The following is a 19414-nucleotide window of genomic DNA, read 5'->3' on the forward strand; positions in this document are numbered from 1 at the left end:
ACAAATGCTTTGAAACTTCAAATGCAAGTGTTTTAATGTCAAACGCTCAGGTGATACCAAATGGACTGGACCTTATACGTAAAGATAAAACCCAAGGATTCCGATAAAAAAGTTTTGAGCGGGAAATACAAATATAAGATTTTTGGTAGGAAAGAAAAAATAAAATAAAATAAAATCTTGCTGGTAAATACAAATAAAAGATTTTCAGGCGGAACGAATTGATAGGGTCGGTCGGTAAAGGGCAAACAAACAATATTTTAATTTAAGCCTAAATATTACCAAAAATCTCATAATAAATAACTTAATTAAACATGTTAAATATTGATTCACAAAACCAAAATCATGATAGCATGCTCTTAGTTTTTTGCAATGCTAGCTGCAATTTGAGAATATTTGCATCAAGAGCAGCAATGCCCCTTCTAAAAGATGTATCGTTAACAGTTGTAGCTGTCGAGGTAGACGTTCTTTCTGACACACTAGATATATTATCGTCAGTAATAGCACTTAATGAGTTATCTAGCGCAGTTCCGTGATACAAATTGTCCTGCGGAGAAAAGGTAGACGGATTATTTCTACTACTTGTTCGAACCGGAGAAGTAAATTCTCTTGGCAGTGATGCAACTGGTGCTGAAGTCCATTTATTATTGGAATGTTCATAATGATTTGGTTGGCTGTATGACCTCTGATGAAGACGTTTTCTATAAGTATCACTGCTGTTTGGTTGACTCTGAGGATACTTTCTAAAATAGTCTGTAACACTATAGCGAGAAGCTTCAGATTGATTACAGCTTTGTTGAACATTTGACGCTAAATAATTTTCCTCTTGAAAATCATCACTATCATGTCTATATGAAGTTTTAGAGAAATCAAAAGCAACCTTAGGATTTCTTGTATAAGCTGGAGACAAAGAACGATTCAAATTTCTTCTGTTTTTTCCTACATTCTCATTTTTTAGCGGAGATTGCTTTGCTGAAGTCTGCTTTTTTGGTTCAGGTGATTTATGCTTTCCACTATTTATATTTCTCTCCCTTAATGGAACTCTTTTACTTGGAGGTGATAAACTATGTCTTCTCCTTCCAGGAGATTGTGTTCTTCCATGCCCATGATTAACAACATTTAATTCAACTTCAGTGTCTGAATTGCTAGTTTTGAAGTCTTCATTATGATGAGTGTCATAGGTAAAAATTTTACCACGGCTGCCACCATGAGGTTGTTTTTTGTCATGAGTTGCCAATGCCTGCTTGGTTAGTCTTGGAGTTGGTTTCGGTGGTTCCTTTGTGACTAAATACAGGCTCTGATGAGTATTATTGTACTGTTGGCGATTTGAAGGGTGTTTACTTTGTGTAAAGCTGAAAAAAATAAAAACATTAAGATTATAATTATAAAGAATATACAATTTTCATATGTACTTTTTTTTTCGGCAATAAAACATAAAATTTTATAAAATACGACTATACATGCTATATGTGCATAGGACATCATATGCAGCTTGCATTATCTTAACCACTGGCAAAAGTAATTCTGAGTATTAGAGTGATGTATATCTGCTAGTTTAGTCAAAATGGTAAGACAGTAAGTCTGTTTTGATCAAAAATATGAAAAATCTCACAATATATGTCATCAATACAATATCTAAGACCCTTTTTTCTATTTAAATCTACAAAAAATTTATCAATAAATAAATGGTATATTTTTTTTATTTTTAGTGAATTTACAGGGCACAATGCGGCAAAACATGTATTTTCTCCTTTGAAGAATGACATCATACAAGTGCATAGAAATCATGATAGATAGCTTAAAGAGTCAATGTTTTACATTTGTGATTTCTGGGCCTTTTATAGCCGACTATGCTGTATGTGCTTTGCTCATCATTGAAGGCCATACTGTGACCTATAGCTGTTAATTTCTTTTTCATTTGGTCTCTTTTTTGAGAGTTGAGTCATTTGCAATCATACCACATCTTCTTTTTTATATGTTGGTCAAGTGTGATGTTGATTTTCGCCATTTAAATAGGTGGCCAAAATATGTTCTAATATATCAGCTTTAACGACACATTTATGTTTTGATGAGTAAATAATCTGTAATTAACTACCTTGCAACACTATCTTCACCTACCTTGCAACACTATCTTCACCAAGGACTTTTATTAATTTCTGTAAACTAAAGCTGTTGTTAGATACAAAGCTTTTATCTCCTACTTTACTCTCTTCCAACTCTTGGATCAGTGAGGCCACACAATCTTTCACTTCACTGTTTTTAAAACAAAGATAATTGGTCTTTCAGATATACAATTTACAAACATGCAACAAGAACTACAGACTTTTCAATAATTGTTGATTAATAACTATTCCTGTGCAGAATTCATGGGTGAAATGAATCATTTTAAAAATATTAAAGTTTCATCTTAGGGCTATTCCAGAAAAAAATGTATGGGGGGGGTTGGGGGGTTGGAAGGAACATTGTATTAATAATACATGGGTGATGGGTATCAGAGCAACTTTTCACACTATAATTCTCAATTACAATTGTCTGGGTGGCGGGTGCTGACAAAAACTGCCTTCCACCCCCCCCCCCCCCCCATACATTTTTTTCTTGAATAGCCCTTAGGTGCAAATCATAAAACCATAAAATTCATTATCCACAAAATTACAACATATAAATGGTCAACAAATTTTTGTATGTACTTCGTCATATTTGTATAATTATTAAGGATTTGTGAGCTGGCAAATTTGACAGGGCTGAAGATCAGATAAAAACCTTCATCTTCAGCATACAAGGCAAACATGCTACAAACATATCCAAGAGACCGATTAAACGATTCAATACTGTTAGAAAATAAAATGGCCACATCTTACTTGACGACTTCCTGCATTTTGCAGATTTCTGTATCTCTCTGTTGGACTGTGATTTGTAGAATATGATTTTCCTGTTCCAGACTCTCATGTTTCATCTGGATACCATCTGTCTGGCGTTGTAACTCTTCAATCTCATGTCGGAACCGCTGGGTATCTGATAAACATTCCTGTTTAACCTTTAACTCATCTGTTTCCTAAAAACAAACAAGGTTCAAGACACTACATATTATATTTGTTCTTAACATTGAATCAACGATGAATCTCATTTTCTACTAGAATGTCCAGAATTCAAACAACTACAAGTATGCTTTTAAAATATACATTCATTAAAAAATTCTAGATACAAAAAGCACGCTTTTTTACTTTACCGTAATGGGTTATCCATAAGTGACCTTCATTAGGTCTAAAAACTATGTTCACCAAATCTTATTTGTTTTTATACATAAAATGTAGTGAAGAATAGCTACCTACAATTGGAGATTGGATGGTAGCAAACAGTTTACCAGGCAAGGCTTGTCCATAAATATGAACCATGAATAATGTGCTTGTAGCAATTGAAATTTAAATTGAAAATAAATCTTTACCCCCTGCTTAAAGTTATAATGTTTATATACATCTTTACCTTTTCACTGAGAGCAGCCAGAAGTTTATTTCTTTCTATCTTCATTCTCATTATCTGTGAGTGTAAATCCTTAAGTTCCAGGGCTAGCTTTACTTTGGTCTCCTTCTCATCTTTGACCTGTTTTTGTAAAGCTGCATTACTGGCTTGAAGGTGTATCACTGAAAGAGAAAGAACCTCTCATAGTAAGAACTTCATTAGTGAAATCCTCCAAAATTTATTGGAAAGTAGTTTTAAAAATGTTTCAAATATGATAGGTATGTGACGAGTGTATAGCAAAATAGGCAAACTTTAATAGAGCAACCTCACATAACCCCATTCCTACAAAATAAAGATACTTATAGAATAGAGAATAGAAACAGGGAATGTATCATCGAGACAAAGAGAAGAAAACTGTCTAAGGTGCCCATGGGTCCTCAACCTCACTTTCAAATGAAATGACATTATTCTGAAATTCAAATCCCTTCAAAGATTTAACTAAATTACTTTCTAATTTGAGAAGAAAATCAAAAAGATTTACAACGAATAATAGAATATCTTTAAGCAAAATATTCCTGTATTACCGTAAATACGGAGAGTAAAATTGCTACTTTCCTCATTTTTCCAATGACTGAACTGATCTTAAATAAATGGAAATGTGTCTATGGGACACAAATGATGTGACCGCTTGCATATCATGTAAAGTTATAAAGGGACATAACTGAAGAACAGTAAAAGTGACGGTACCCAAATTTGAACTTGATCCGAGTTTTGTGTAAAAGTTTCATAAAATTTGGTTGAGGCAAACTTAAGTTGGAAATGAAAAATGCAGCTATTGTTTCACTTGTAAAGGGGCATAACTTTAGAACAACACATGTGACCCTACCCAAATTCAAACTGTGTTTGTGGTAATAAGCACTGTTTATAAGTTTCATGACATTAGGTTGCGGTAAACTTAAGTTGGAGAACGGAAACAAATATAGCATTTTTTTCATTTGTAAAGGAGCACAACTCTAGAAAGATTAAAATGACGCCACTAAAATTCAAACTTGATCTGTGTTTAGTTGTAATTAGCATTGTGTATAAGTTTTATAACATTTGGTTTGAGGCAATTTGATTTAAGAGAACAGAAAACAACTTTGGGATGTATCGACGTATGTATGATTGTACAGATGGAAGGGTAAACTTAATGCCCCCTCCGCTACAACAGGGGCATACAAAGATGTATTTTTAAAAATCTAATGTGTATCAAAAGATACAATTGAATTTCCATTTCCCCTATAACTTTGTCATTTTTTTGAACTATTATAAGTTCAGAACTATTTTCTAGTTTATCATTTCTCCTAATTTACCATCAAAATCTAAGGCAGCTTTTTCTTTCACAACTTCTTTTTCTTTAACTTTTTGGTTAACAAGTCTCAGTTGTCTGAAAATGAATTAAAAAAACATAATTGTTAGCATCACAACAGGAAACATTAGACATGTTAGAAAAAAAGTAACTGTTTTGTAAAAATCTTTTGGTCAACTGATAATCAACAGTGGACCATGTTCTTTAATTTATTGTTTATTTAAAAACAGTTTAATCTCGAAAAGAGCTATCTTAATATTACATAAAATGATATACTTTTCAATTCTTAATTTGACTTGTTTTGAAAAATATGTATCTACCTTTAAAATTAAAAATTTTAATATCCAAGAGTCAGAAAATGTAAGCTTTCACTCTCTAATTTAATATTCTTGTTTAGGTAATAAGCTAACAAGAAATTATACTAGCAACCTGGAATAGGAGAAGTTTTACGGCAGCAACATAGTTTTAAAACAAACCTAATTTAACAATAAAACTTGAGATTTTTATTTCCGTGTAGAAGTTTTGTCCTCCTGATTGAAAAAATCTTCCAACAAGACATGAAGCTTACCTCCTTAACTGACAATTTTCATTTCTGAGTGGTTGTAAACACAGATCAATTTCTGCCATTAAATTGAATTTACTACTGAGTGTTGGAATGGTTTCTATGGTTTTCTCAACTTCCTTAACTAGTCTTGATACTTCAACATCCTCTGAAAAAAATTATATTTATCTAAATTCATCTTATTGCATCAAAGTCATTTGAAATCACTTTACACAGAGTCACATGATTAATGGGGAAGTAACTTTTATTACATATAAACATACAGAGAGATTTTTCAGAGTGATTTACTTATAACATTATTCATCATTGCTTCACTTAACAATTGAAACTAAAGTGTACTGTCATGACTGTAGATGTTACATAATAATTTCAAACAAATCAAATTTCTGGTGAAATTTTGCAATTTATCAGACAGAGAACCTTGAACTTATTGTTGTATGACATCAGAGGATGGATTTTGTTCGTTGTTAAAGGCCATATTGTGACCTCTAGTTCTTTATAATTATTTTTTACATCATTTGGTCTCTGGTGGAAAATTGTCTCATAATACCCCACCTTCTTCTTTATTTCATATTCAAAGCAGAACTTATATCGGTCTAAAAAAATTTCATTAAAACTTACTGCCAATCTTTCCACATTCCTTTAACTCTCCCAATAGGTATCTCAACTTTTTCAAACCAGCATCCATTTTAACTTTACTCCATGGATTTGCAATATTGGCATGAGTTGTTTCTCCTGGTATTTCAACAGCTTCCTGCTGTTTATTTGCATTTACTTCTGGTTGGCAAGTTGTTGTTGCAACTGAGGCATTGTTTACACTATGCAAATTTGAATTTGGCAAGACTGATACTGGAATAAGCTGGAATGAAGAGTTATTACCCATTACACCTCCTTGAGAAGTCTGAAGAAGAAACATTTGCCCTTGACCCTGAGAACTATGTCCACTTATGTTTTGACCTACTAGATTCCTGTTACCCTGGTTACTAATATTCTGTTTGTGGTCACTTATGTTTCTCACTTTGTCAGAACTTGAACTTGTACTCTGTCCTTGGAAAAAATTGCCAACCATATTTGAATCTTGTTTATTGTTTACATCGAAATTCTGTTTAATGCCTACTGAACTATTTGGAACATCCTTTTTCTCGTCTGGATTCTCTTTTGACTGGTTTCCATCAGAATTTTTATTGCTTGATGTATTATGAACACTTTCAGCGTTAACGGAAGATTCTGTTCTGGGTGTTATGGTAACAGAAGTTGTCCGCTGACTGAGTGGTGTAATTGTATGATGGGGTGAATTTGTGCCTGTAATGGAGGACAAAGTTTCCTGTGTCAATCCAACTGACGAGACCTTTCTAACTCCTTGAGGAACTGATGGTCCATTGTCCCTTTCTGGAATCTGGAAAGCATCAGTTGCTAAATAGCTGCCTCCTAAATCATTTTGAACTGGGCTTGGTGTTTTCCTTTTTACTTGTCCTATTCCTAACTGTTCATGTGCAGATGTTGTTTGACCTTGGTTCTGCACATTAGCAGGTCTGATTTGGAACAGTCCATTTTGTAACTGGAAAACAGGGGTGCCAGGAGGTACGGCATTACCAGCTGTTCCCCCTTGAGGCCATGGCAACACAACATAATCAGTTCCACTTGAATTGATACTTTGTTGTCTAGAGATTAAGTGTGAAATTTCTTTGGCACCAGAACTGCCAGATGAGTTTCCTTTCGAATCATTGTTGTCTTTTGGGTTTTTAGCATTTACAGAAAATCCTGTTGATTCTCTTGGTATATATGCCTGGTAAGTTTGTATATCACTATCACGTCTTGCCCAGTTCTGAATATCAACATTCGTGTAAGTATTTGATGTAGGTATAAATCCTGAACTTGATGTATTTACCACTTCTGCTGTGTTCCCTTGGTGACCAACAGCAGTATATTGACCATAGCTACCAAATGGTATGTTTATACTTGTTGCACTTGTAGGCAAACTGAATCCCTGTTGACCATGAGTAATTAAGGGAAAATTTTGTCTATTCGTAGCTGTTTCCTTGGTTAATATTGGACCAGAGCTATCTCTTTCTGGAACAGTCTGGAAAATGTTGCCTTGTTCTGCCAGGAATGTTGCTTTTTCTGGATCAGGGGTAGAAGAGGATAATCTCAGATTGAAAGGGGCATTGGTATCAGACTGAACAGATTCTAAAATTACAAAAAAATATGTATTACAAATAAGTTAACAGTATTAAAACATAAATTCATTACTAAATAATCAACATGTTCAAGCGAATACTGAATATAATAGTTGATAACTTTTACATCAATTGGTCTCTGGTGGAGATTGTCTTATTGGCAATCATACTACATCTTCTATTTATTATTGTTAAGTGCTGCAGGAAAAAAGATTATTTTTATTAAGACATTAAATGACTATAAAATATTGTTTCCTTAAGTATACCTGCTATGCCTTGGCTTGATACTCAGAAAACAAAGAACACTCATTCAGTCACCAAACCGTAAATTATCATAGCATGAACAAACTAATTAATTAATAACATTATGTTCAATTCTGATGTCATAACTCATATGCATGGTCAATTTAAAATAATATATTCTACAGATCATTGAGAACATTTGTGATTGTTAATGACAATCAAATGAATTTCCCATTGCATCAATAAAGTAATAAAATGCTACTTAAACATTTTTTAAATGAACTGGGAAAAAGGGCTTATGCCAGGCTGGATCAATTAAGTTTGGCTGAGCAGGGGTTGATCCAGTCATTTTTAAAAGGGAGGGTTCCTTATCCAGGAGAAAAAGGAGGGGCGTCCACCTATATGTCCCCATTCAAATGAATTGATCGTCCAAAATAAAGGGGGTTCCAACCCCAGGAACCCTCCCTCCTGGATCCACCACTGCTGAGCCCCTTAATTTTAGTACAAAATATCCAGTGCCTAAGTTTATCTTTTCTATTATGGGAAGGTTGGGCCCCTAAATGTCTCCAGTATACAAAAGTATTAAAAGTCATTCACAAAGGTAAAAAATCAGAAGTGCAAAACTTCAATAACAAACAATCTTATGTGTGTAGTGTATACATTCATACAGTTGTGATTTGTGGAAGTAGCAGTACATGTGATAGAAAGATTATTTAAGATGGATAGTGATCACACAATTTAATTTTACACAGATATACAGGATAGTTATTGTTAGTTATAATGATCTGGATTACCAATTGCTGAACAGAGAACGTCCAATTCTTGAGAAATAACTGTAAAGAAGTATAAACCGTTACTTTTAACTTGTATGTTTACAGCAGATATAATCCAGTGACCAGTGTACATATATTCATACAACAATCATTCATAGTGATTGGTGACCCTCTGCTGTTGTTTTTTATTTGGTCGGGTTGTTGTCTCTTTGACACATTCCCCATTTCCATTCTCAATTTTATAGTGGCATACATTTTCTTGGTATACCATAAACATGAAAAAATCAATATATCCGTTGAAAAAAGAACCAAATAACATGTAATATTAAAATAATTCTTTTGACTGCCATGCTCTAGCATTCAGCTTGATAAAACATAGAGAATTTGGGAACCTTATGAAATATGATAGCCATATCATAAAGCCATCACATACTGTATCTGCATTTTAGACATCTTTTAAAAATCATTTTTCAGTTTATGTTAATTCAGAAATTATTGAGCATCTTTATCATTGCGTTTATTTGGCAGACTTGTTGGGCAGATGAAACACATGTGGATTATTGTTATTTAGGATGTGCAGCATACATATAATGCTGTCAAACTTTAAATTTAAAAAAAGAAGATGTGGTATGATTGCAAATGAGACAACTCTCCACAAGAGAATTAAATTGCTCGTTTTCATTTATGTGACACCTATCTTGTTAACATTTTCAGCAATAATAAAAACATTGGAAATTTTTATGAATTTACACTATATGCTTGCATATCATATTCTATGTAGAACAATAGAAGTCAATGAAGTTATAAATAAATCTGAAAATATTCAATTATCAATGACAAAAATTTCATAAATTAAATTCAATAAATTCCTTATTCAATCTAATAGTCTAGCCACTGTGCAACAATTTCAAACAAAATGTAAAATAGCAAAACGAATTAAACCATGTGCAAAAAGCAATACAGCACAAAACAAGCAATGTATGCCAGTGAAAAAAGGCTTCTGAATACAACTCAAACAGACCCAAACAAGTAAGACAAATCAAACAGACCCTGATCATAGGCAGAAGGTAATACAATAGTAAGTCTATTATTAGAATGAGAGGAGGGATCTGTTTGTTGGCTGTCATCAGAAGAGGCTAATTTATCTATAAAACGTTGGACATGACTTCCTGTCACTGAAAATATAATATTTGCATATGTATATGCGTGTACTGACACATTTTAAACTCAAGTTCATAAACAGTGAAATTTAATTGGCTCCACTCTGAAGTTAATATGAACAAACACAATTTTTTTTTACTATTTTCATTCTGCCCTTCACCAGCAATCGTTTTGCAGTTTCAAAAATATGGTTATCATTTACCAGTTAATAACAAACAATACAAAATTGTTCTTTGTGGCCTTTTTTCTGGTATTTTTTTTTTAGAAAATAATAAACATTGATGTTAAACCGTTTTCTCCAACTCGATTTCAAGTGAACAAACTTAACAATACTGAAAATCAACTAATCTTATGAAACTTTTTTTTTCACATACAGTTCTTTACAAAAAATTGAGCTGAATCTAATTTTGCTATCTTTTTCTAATTTGCCAATAATATGTTTTAATATGTTTCAGAGATGATCCAAGTTTGACAAAGTAGTGTAAATTTTCATTTTAATAAACAGTTTGAATTGTTTTACATTGTCTTATCAGGGCCTTTTATAGCTGACTATACGATATGGGCTTTGCTCATTGTTGAAGGCCATACGGTGACCTATAGTTGTTAATGTCTGTGTCATTTTGGTCTCTAGTGGACAGTTGTCTCATTGGCAATTATACCATATCTTCTTTTTTATAGCATATATCACATACAAACTAGTACCTTTTCTCCTTTCTTTCAGTCTGGCCAGTAGTTCACTACACGTATCAAAATCTCCATTAACTGAATTGTCTGATGTCGCAGAGTATAACGAATATCCAGCTGACACAATAGGTGCTGGCTTAACTTTTGTCTTTTCTTTCACAGCAGATTTTGGCCTTCAAAGAGATTTACGATCATACAGGTAGTTCAAAACATTGTACAAGGTTTAATATATATCGTGATAGTTAAATATGTTCAAAATATATTTTTGGATTACTTAACACCTATTTGTATTTAAATTCATCTGGAAAAAAAAGAAATAGTTTTAAGATGCAGACTGGATGCTCTGAGCAATTGATTTCACCAGAATACTGTACAATTTTATACATTTTTCAAATTTGTATGACAATTAGTTTAACTCCTTATTCATGTTAATCTAGTTACAAACAATAAACATGATAAAAGTACATTTGAGCTTCCATTTATTTTCTTATTTCTTCAGTCAGTTATGAAACAATTACGGCTTCCTTCTTTTAGTATACCTTACCTCTCAGCTTTCAGCTGCTCTAATTTAGAGATCTGATGCTAGTCTTTTTTTATGTTTTGTCAACACTGTGGTAAATGCTTTGGCTCATCCTAAGATGCCTTCTAATTTCTTACTTTTTGCCATAACATACATGTGCCATGCATGTTTGTTGGGCCCCTGACTCAGGGGATATAGTTGGTCAATGTCAGTCATATTTGTTTTAGTAAATTGTTTTGTTATAAATTAGGCCGTTAAATTTCTTTATTGAATTGTATTATATTTTTCATTTCAAGGCTTTAAAGGGGCATTAGCTACGAGATATATAAAAAAATCTAAAGTAAGATTTTTTTTGTTCAATCAATAATGAAAGTGAAAAAGTGAAATAATAATTCGCTTTTAGCAACCAAAATGGTTCAATTTTGTCAAATTAAGCGAAGAAACATTGATAATTACTCATTCACTTGCAAGTGAATTAGTTGACCTCATTAAATCCGTATTCATGTGAACTTCATTTTAACCCCTAGCTAGAGATTGACAACGCATGCATTATACGTGAACAGGTTATTTAAAGAACAAGAATGTCAACAATGAAAGTGAAACTACGGTAAATCATTTGATTACTGATTCGATCTATATAAAATCATTCTTATACGGTTAAAACAATGATAAACATAAATAATCTATAAGATAAAATCAAACAGACCTATAAAAATCCAATTGCATGTGTTGGTTAAATCTATTCATATCGTTATTTATGTTTACATCGTTTATATGGTCATCTGAGGTCAAATCAATAGTTAATTAGATGGCGTCTGGGCTAACATACACACGAAACGAACCTATATATTATCTACACCATGCTCTGTATACTGTTTATTTTAGACTTTTGATAGTTTGGATGAATGTTTTACATTGTTATAAATCAAATATGAGAATTTGAGTCAAATCGGTGACCATGAATTTGACAGCTAGTGCCCCTTTAATAGCCAACTATATGGTAACGGTTTTTCTCATTGTTGAAGACCATAGAGTTGCCTGAAATTGCTTTTATCTACTTCATTTGAACTTAGATGAATAAATGTCTTATTGGCAATCATATCACATCTTATTATATTTTTAGTAATTGTTTTTTATACTGATAGCTACACCAAACATTTATGTGTAACAACTTTTTTTAGACCTTTATCCCTGTAACTCTAAATATTATATGTTATTCAGGTCTCAGACAGGGTATATACTGTGACATTCCCGGCTTAGAGTTTATATCCCCTGAGCCGAAGGCGAAGGGGATATAAGCCCTAAGCCGGGAATGTCACAGTATATACCCTTTCTGAGACCTGAATTACACATATATTACGGATTAACCCTGACTTAATGTTATTATCCAGTGCATGTATTTGTTGACAACACATATATATTGAAAAACCCAACCTGTTATGTTCGGCATACGTGAAGGATTTTCTAATTTGCTGTGAACATAATTTTATCGTGTATGTAATAATTTATAATAACACTTTTAACATTAAATTTAAGTATTAAAATTGTAAAATGCGTGATTTTGTATCAAAAATGTATTATTGACTGAAGCACGTCATTATTTTCCCTCTGTGAGCCTCTGACAGTCTGATAGCTTTTGACTACGTCACATAGTAACCGGTGTTATGATGACGTTTTTGAGGTTCCAATTGGGGATAAAAACGTCGTATATACCCCGGCAGTTTCCTGAATATATACTGACATCTCTGTGTTGTTATCCAATCACAAACCTCGACACATTTGTAATCCGTAATATACCTTTTTACTGGTGCTCCTTTTATTCTTGATTTCACTGCAACTGTCTTCTGCTTGGTTGCCTTTAATTAGAAAATATTATGTCAAATATTATTTTTAATTGGAACCTGTCAAGTTCAAATTAAGTTTGAGCAGTAACTAAAAATATATGTATGTCTTTTATTTTTAAAGTTGCTTTTCTGTGCTTTTTGTATGGACCAGATAGGTCAAGTTCTTTCCAGCTGATTTCTACAGTTTGCTCTAATGTTGTTCTGTTCACTACTTTCCAAAACTATGAGTTCACGTAAACTGTTTTTTTGTCCTTGTAGTTCAACGGTTGTCTTGTCAATTAATTAATAGCTTATAAGTAATACTAACTGTTAAAATTGTTGTTTTTTTCATACATTGTTTCTTGTTTTGTAATCCTTTCAAAGTTTACTATGTTAGAAGGCTGTAACCTGCAGTGACCTGAAGTTGCTTACATCAATTTCCTGTAACCTTTATTTCAATTGGTAAGATTTTTTTTTAAATATAAAGTGAATTTTTCTTACGTAAATATTTTTAAGGTGTAAACAAGCTTGTTAAGTTTCATTCTTTGTAAAATAATTTCAAAATATGGCAGAAAAAAAACAACACTGACCATACCATCATATTTTGAAGTAACAATCACCCTGAGTTAGGCATGGTAGATCTTTCGTTTCTGTGTGTCTGGTAATTTGAGAAATTTCTAACTTTTGGTTAGAATGGTTAGAATAATGGTAAATGACAGTTATTCCCCCTTAATTGCTAATTTCAAGTACATTTCAACCAAATATATATATCTTAAAATACCAGAACAGGAAAAGGAATGAATGTTATATTCATGCACCTTTCTATATTTTCAGCAGGTTTTTATTTGTCATGTTCTCACCGCTGTCTGATTCTAAGGTAGACTGGTAATCACAGTGGAAATCAAATCATCCACATAACATCATACTATCTTGATATCACCTGCATATATGAATAACCAGTAATAAATACCTTAGATTTAACTGGATTGGATTGTGAATCCTTCTTTTTGTTAATCATGTTCATGACTTCTTGTCTTAATAATACTGTTCAACAAATTTAAACTGCAATGAAAATTAAACGTTGCATAAAAACGATTTAGAAATATTGACTCTGACCTACTCAAAACTTCATGTTGTATTTCTATTCTATATTTTAAATACTGTAAACCAACTTATTTTCGCGGATACTTTATTTCGTGTTTTATCCTTCCTAGTCCACTTCGCAGCTATTTAGTTTCGCAATTTTCGAATGTATATGATGTAGTTTAAGATGGAAAGATCCAAGTTTTACCTTTTCGCAACGATTTATATTCGCGTTATTTTTCTACTCGCAAAAGTCACGAAAATAAACATGATAAATCGCTTGCAAAAATAAGTTGGTTTACAGTCAGTATTTTATTGTTCAAAAGCAACAAATTAAAACAAACACAAGAACATTGTTGAATGTCTACTGCATGGAAAAGTTTGAACAGGCCAGGTCATAGAATGACCATGACATGCAAGGAGGGTTTTCATATTAGACTTGGAGTTGTACACAGTAGTACTTGATAACTCCTTCGCCTGAATAACTTACATCAACTGATCTTATCAAGTGATCTTATATAGAAGGTCTTATCTACCTACCAGTCAGACTCAGTTATTAAAGGAATGCAACTTGTTATGTCAGACACTTGGGAATTACTGGGAAGCTTGCGCAGAACCTCATTACATGCTCTGGTCATTATTTTCTGACAAAAAGTTAAAATACATTGAACTTAAGTGCTATATGATGTATGTCTGAGTAAATTTTTTTGAGTGATATCGAGAAGCTGTGATAACACCCTTTAGTTATTACAGGCATATTTTTTCTGTTATAACATAGGTGTACTATGCAAAATTGGCAAACTATGAACTGTTATATCTTTCTATAGTTAAGTATACATCATGTACATAAAGACAATAGCAATATCGATAGAACTTGAATACATTTTAACAAAACTAATGATGTAAATTGTCCCTTTGAAACATGTAACATATATATATGTTATCACAGTTCTTTAATTTTTTAGTCCACAATAACCAATGTACAAGTTATTTTTCTGTAATAACCCTATATAGTTATATCCTTGACTGCCTAGCAATGTAAATGAACATGGAAACTTCTTTCGGTAAACAATTCAGTAAAATATTTGTCAAAGTTAGCTGTAAAATCAGATAATAATTGCTTTATTTTTATTTGTTTTAACACAGCAAAAGCGTGAAAAACTGACTTGACATGGTCAGTAAACATGGTAAATGTCATTTCCTTGACAATTTGAAAGTACATATTGGCTTATTTCGGTGTGTCAGGTAAATACGATCATTCAAGATGTTCCAAAAATTTGATTGGACACATGCATACATCCATACAACATGTCGAGTTAATTAGCAGAATCGCACTATAAACTTTCGAAGTCTGCTTGTTGAAGTTTCTGTCAATACAATACTTCCATGGTCTTAGGTAATCTAACTGAGTTTAATGGAGTTACTGATTGAGATAGGGTAAATCTTTTTTGGTTTACAATGTTTAATTGGTTAGACCAGAGCGGGGCTTTAAGATCCAGAGATTGAAGGTTTGAATCCCACTGGCAACACAGTGTTCTAGCCAGGATTTGAAAAGGCCAGGGTGCCAGTCAGAAAAAGGGCAATTTATCGCATAAATGTCATTGAAAAAAGGGCAATTTTACGTGTTAATCAGGGATGATTCCAGGTGTTTTCAAATGGGTCCCTTGAACATCAAATTGGGAATTTTTATTCTAATTGGGAATTTTTTAAGCATAAAATCTAAGACGAAATAACATTATTTTCCTGTAAAAACGGAAAATGTATATTATTAAGATTAACTTGTAAACTGATGTTCATGTAAGTTGTACCATTTTGAATAATTCTGGATGGGCTACTGTTATTGCATGAATATCATTGAACATGATAGCTACCTAGGCCTATTACAAAAATATATATTTCAACTAACATAAACCACTAAAAATAATCATTCGTCAGGTATTTTTTTTCAACAGCATGTCATCTCTATAAATTAACCTTGATTCAAATGGATTTTAAATTGAACTGGTCAATTGTCGACTTCAGAAAAGCAATTACAAAAGTTCATATACATGTACTTAATTGATAAGATATTTAAAGCATTGAACCAGTGTTCTTTAAAATTATTTGAATCATCTTCAAAACTTTTGAAATAGTTCCATAATGATGACATCGTATTTCATGAATGGTCTATCATCAATATTATTTTCAAAAAAACGCTCAAACTTTTGTCTTTTGAGGAAATAATTTCTTTTGCAAAACAAGTGTTCATCATATTATATAACCGGCTCTGCTGGGCGATCTGCTTTTACGAGATAGGTGCCCATTAAACTTTATCCATCAATGTTATATCAAAATTTGAATTTTCTCTCTGTCGAGGTCTGCTTTGACACACATTTTTATCAACCTGCTGGGCGATCTGCTTTTACAAGATCGAATACTCCTATAAGATATTAATCAATTGAATTCGGCTGATAAAATTATTTGCCACATTTTGACATAATTAAATCGTTGTTAATAAAATGGGGTCGTCAACAGCATTCTTATCCGGATTTTAAAATGTTTTGACAACAAACTTTGAAAAGTTATAGTTGCCTTAATCAGTGACAGAAACTTTTCCAGAAATATCGACTTTTATTTTATTGATATTTTTTTTTATATTGGGAATTCATTTTCATGTACAATTTTTTGGGGCCGCTAGCCGATTTAAGGGCCGCTAAGCGGCCCTAAACTATATAGTGGAATCATCCCTGTTAATTAATGTCCCAAAAAAAAACAGCAATTATTCAAGCCTCATATTACATAATTAATTAGCACATAACTTTTATTAATATGCATTCTTGTAAATTCAAGTTTCAGTTCAAATGGAGTAATATATTTCAACACTTTTGGCACTATTTTATATGGTTGACTTCATAAATCTATGAGGGGGATAGGACATTTATCGGCACTCCGGGATCGGGTGTTTTTAAGCTCGGGATTTCGGGATTGACCCTTTCAGGGTTCAGGGAATCATTTTTTTCGGATTTTGGGATGTCGGGATTTGCTTTATTGAAATTCGGGACCTCGGGATTTCGTTTTTTCAAGTCCGGGATTTCGGGATCAAGACCCCTCCTATCCCCCCTCATCTATGGTCATGATGCTGAAATCCTTTTAGGAAGCTGTTTCCTTCATATTATATTGTTGCTGTTACAATACCAATCTTACCAAGTAAATGTATGTAAGCAGATATTGTGATTTTTTTATACTTCATTGCACTTGATAGATCAGTTAATGGAAGTAAAGATGCAAAATATAATTTTCAAAATAATTATTTTTGAAGTGTATTCAAGTTAAGAAAAATTAAATTGATATTCTGATATGCATTTGCATTAAATTAATGTGAAAAGGTGATAAATAAGGGGAAGTAACTCATTTTGTTGATATACAAAAATTATGTATGACCTAAAGGCTAAAGCTAAGGTAATTGGGTGTTAATTAACAATGTCTTTGACACCAAAGCTGTCAGAAGCCATGCACTTAATGGGTTACCTAATTTGACAGTTTGCACAGGTAGCTGAACTTCCCGTTGATGAAAGAATTACGAATTTACCAGTATTTCAAAGGCAGAAATTGCAGATTAAAACAGCATAGCGCCTTAAGGACGGCAGAATAAAGGCACGGGTGTCAATAAAAAGGGGGGGGGGGGTGCTGCGCCCTGTTCGAACTTAGTAGCTAGAGCACTGCAACATCAATGGAATTTAACAACAGTACTCCATACATTTTGAATAATGCAACTAATTCTATCATTTGACAAAAAAAAATAAAAATAAGTGTCTCCCTATCTTAGTTTACCAGAGCATACCATTTTAAAGCACAGAGAGGAAAATATGTTGAGCAAAATCTGCACATTGAGATAATTTGTACCAACAGGCCTGAGGAATAAAAATTATCTGGGTTCATCAGCTAAAATGGTTTTGTTATGTTTGTCAAGTGTGTGTGTTAATAATATGTCATTGACATTGGCAGTAATAAAGAAGTAGTACAAAGAAAAATACTATGGACTTATAACACTAGGGATCGACAAATGACATGGTATACTGTAATCATGTTTACATGTGAAAACTAATGCACTCAGCACTGGGTTGAAAAATATTTTTCATGCTTGGACCTGTTTATTTACGCTTGCAATGGAATCTTCAACAAGTATCACTAATTTTAAACATGATGAACAACATTTAAGAAATATTTCGTTATTCGGTTTTCATACATTTAACCCCAAAAGGTTTAAAGAAGATGTATTTCGTCTTTGGATACTTCATGCTTTGAAAATTCTGCGAAGCCTATTTGCTCAAAATAAAGCGTCAACTTCTGTTTCCGGTTATTTAAAGAAATAGTTCACATCCAGTTTCTTTTGAAATTTTAATTTTTGAAATACATTTTATTTTAATTTTAATTTTCAGTGATCACATTACAAACAGTTGTTGATATTTAGACAGCATTTACTTCTAAGGCTGAAAATACATCAACTATGTATTACTACGCACATGGTCTCGCTAATTACAACAAAAAGAAATGTAGCAACAAGAAGCGTCACCATGGGCAAGAAGCGAAAAATATTGGCGAAAATAAGAAAAAAAATATGACAAGAAAGTTTATTTACAAATAAACAATAGTTTTATAAATAAAATAAATCATCGGACTATACTAAATATCCATAAATAATAGAGAAAAATAGCTATTAAACATTCTTATTATATATTTTTTTTAAATGACCCCCCTTTTTACCAAACATTCAGGTAAATACCTCAGTTTTGTTTTTGATTAACAATGTCAACATTTGAACCTTTTATCCAGTTAATGACAGACAAAATCTGTACGGGATCATATGACAGCTTAATTTATTGATAAAACAGATTATCAATTTGATATAACACTTGAAACTATATTAATTTGATTTAACTTTGACAAATTATCCAATTTGATATAACAAATTAACAATATAACAAATTATCAATTTGATACAACAAATTGTGAATTTCTATACCAATAGTATCATCCTCTTTCCCTTTATTCGAGACAGTTTTGGGGACTAATTCCTCAATTTCGTATTTGGGACCTTGAGTTATAGAACGAACAAATGTTAGGGAGAAAAGGGGCCTTATGGGCAATGTTTGATCAATTTAAATTGCATATTTTTAATTCAAAAGGAAATGAAAAGTTCTATTCAGTTATTGGTGTTTTAGGATCATAGGAACATGCAAGGGAGAAAAATGCTTCACCTTCTTAAAAAATGTGTAAGGGTTCCGCGGAACCTAATGTCTCGCCTTCTAATGCTGTTAATCGCAGGCCCAACAAAAACGATGAAAAGAAATAATAAAAATATTCATCTCAATATAATCTTTTGATTGTAAGAAGCTTCTGTCCAAGTTTGGTAAAAAAAACAAGGATAGTCTAGATCTATTAATCTAATAAATGTTTTAAAAACTTTAACTGCAGACAGTCTGACTGTATGTAATGTAAACTGGCAGAAAAAAACTAAGTCCATTTATAAGTAAAATACGAAAAAACAGGTAAATTTTTTAAACGAAATTTCTTTCTAGATACTAGCTTTTCATCATAAACAAGCTTT

The 19414-nt window shown here is 32.3% G+C and overlaps 1 protein-coding gene across 2 annotated transcripts; it reads right to left on the bottom strand.

The window, feature by feature from the left end:
* Window positions 1–275: 275 nt before the first annotated feature.
* Window positions 276–18158, bottom strand: LOC139503704 (putative leucine-rich repeat-containing protein DDB_G0290503). 2 transcript variants are annotated; one of them, XM_071293553.1, is made up of 12 exons: window positions 18053–18158; window positions 13715–13806; window positions 12719–12777; window positions 10420–10574; window positions 9606–9731; window positions 5985–7550; window positions 5370–5511; window positions 4806–4879; window positions 3478–3635; window positions 2856–3049; window positions 2116–2250; window positions 276–1349 (listed from the first exon to the last, which is right to left on the bottom strand). In XM_071293553.1, exons 2-12 carry the CDS (start codon window positions 13766–13768, stop codon window positions 341–343), a joined length of 3672 nt encoding a protein of 1223 aa, XP_071149654.1. In that variant the 5' UTR covers window positions 13769–13806; window positions 18053–18158; the 3' UTR covers window positions 276–340. The 2 variants fall into 2 exon arrangements, with proteins under 2 accessions (XP_071149654.1, XP_071149655.1); XM_071293554.1 differs by lacking the exon at window positions 9606–9731.
* Window positions 18159–19414: the final 1256 nt, after the last annotated feature.

The sequence above is a fragment of the Mytilus edulis genome, chromosome 14, assembly GCF_963676685.1.
Source record: "Mytilus edulis chromosome 14, xbMytEdul2.2, whole genome shotgun sequence".
Classification (NCBI taxonomy): Eukaryota; Metazoa; Mollusca; class Bivalvia; order Mytilida; family Mytilidae; genus Mytilus; species Mytilus edulis.

Coding starts and splice junctions, on each gene's coding strand:
- LOC139503704 (XM_071293553.1), bottom strand. CDS start 13,768: ATGAACATGATTAACAAAAAGAAGGATTCACAATCCAATCCAGTTAAA. Junction 7,551..9,605: donor ACCTTCTGCCTATGATCAGG/GTCTGTTTGATT, acceptor TTGTAATTTTAG/AATCTGTTCAGTCTGATACC. Junction 5,512..5,984: donor GGAATGTGGAAAGATTGGCA/GTAAGTTTTAAT, acceptor AATTTTTTTCAG/AGGATGTTGAAGTATCAAGA.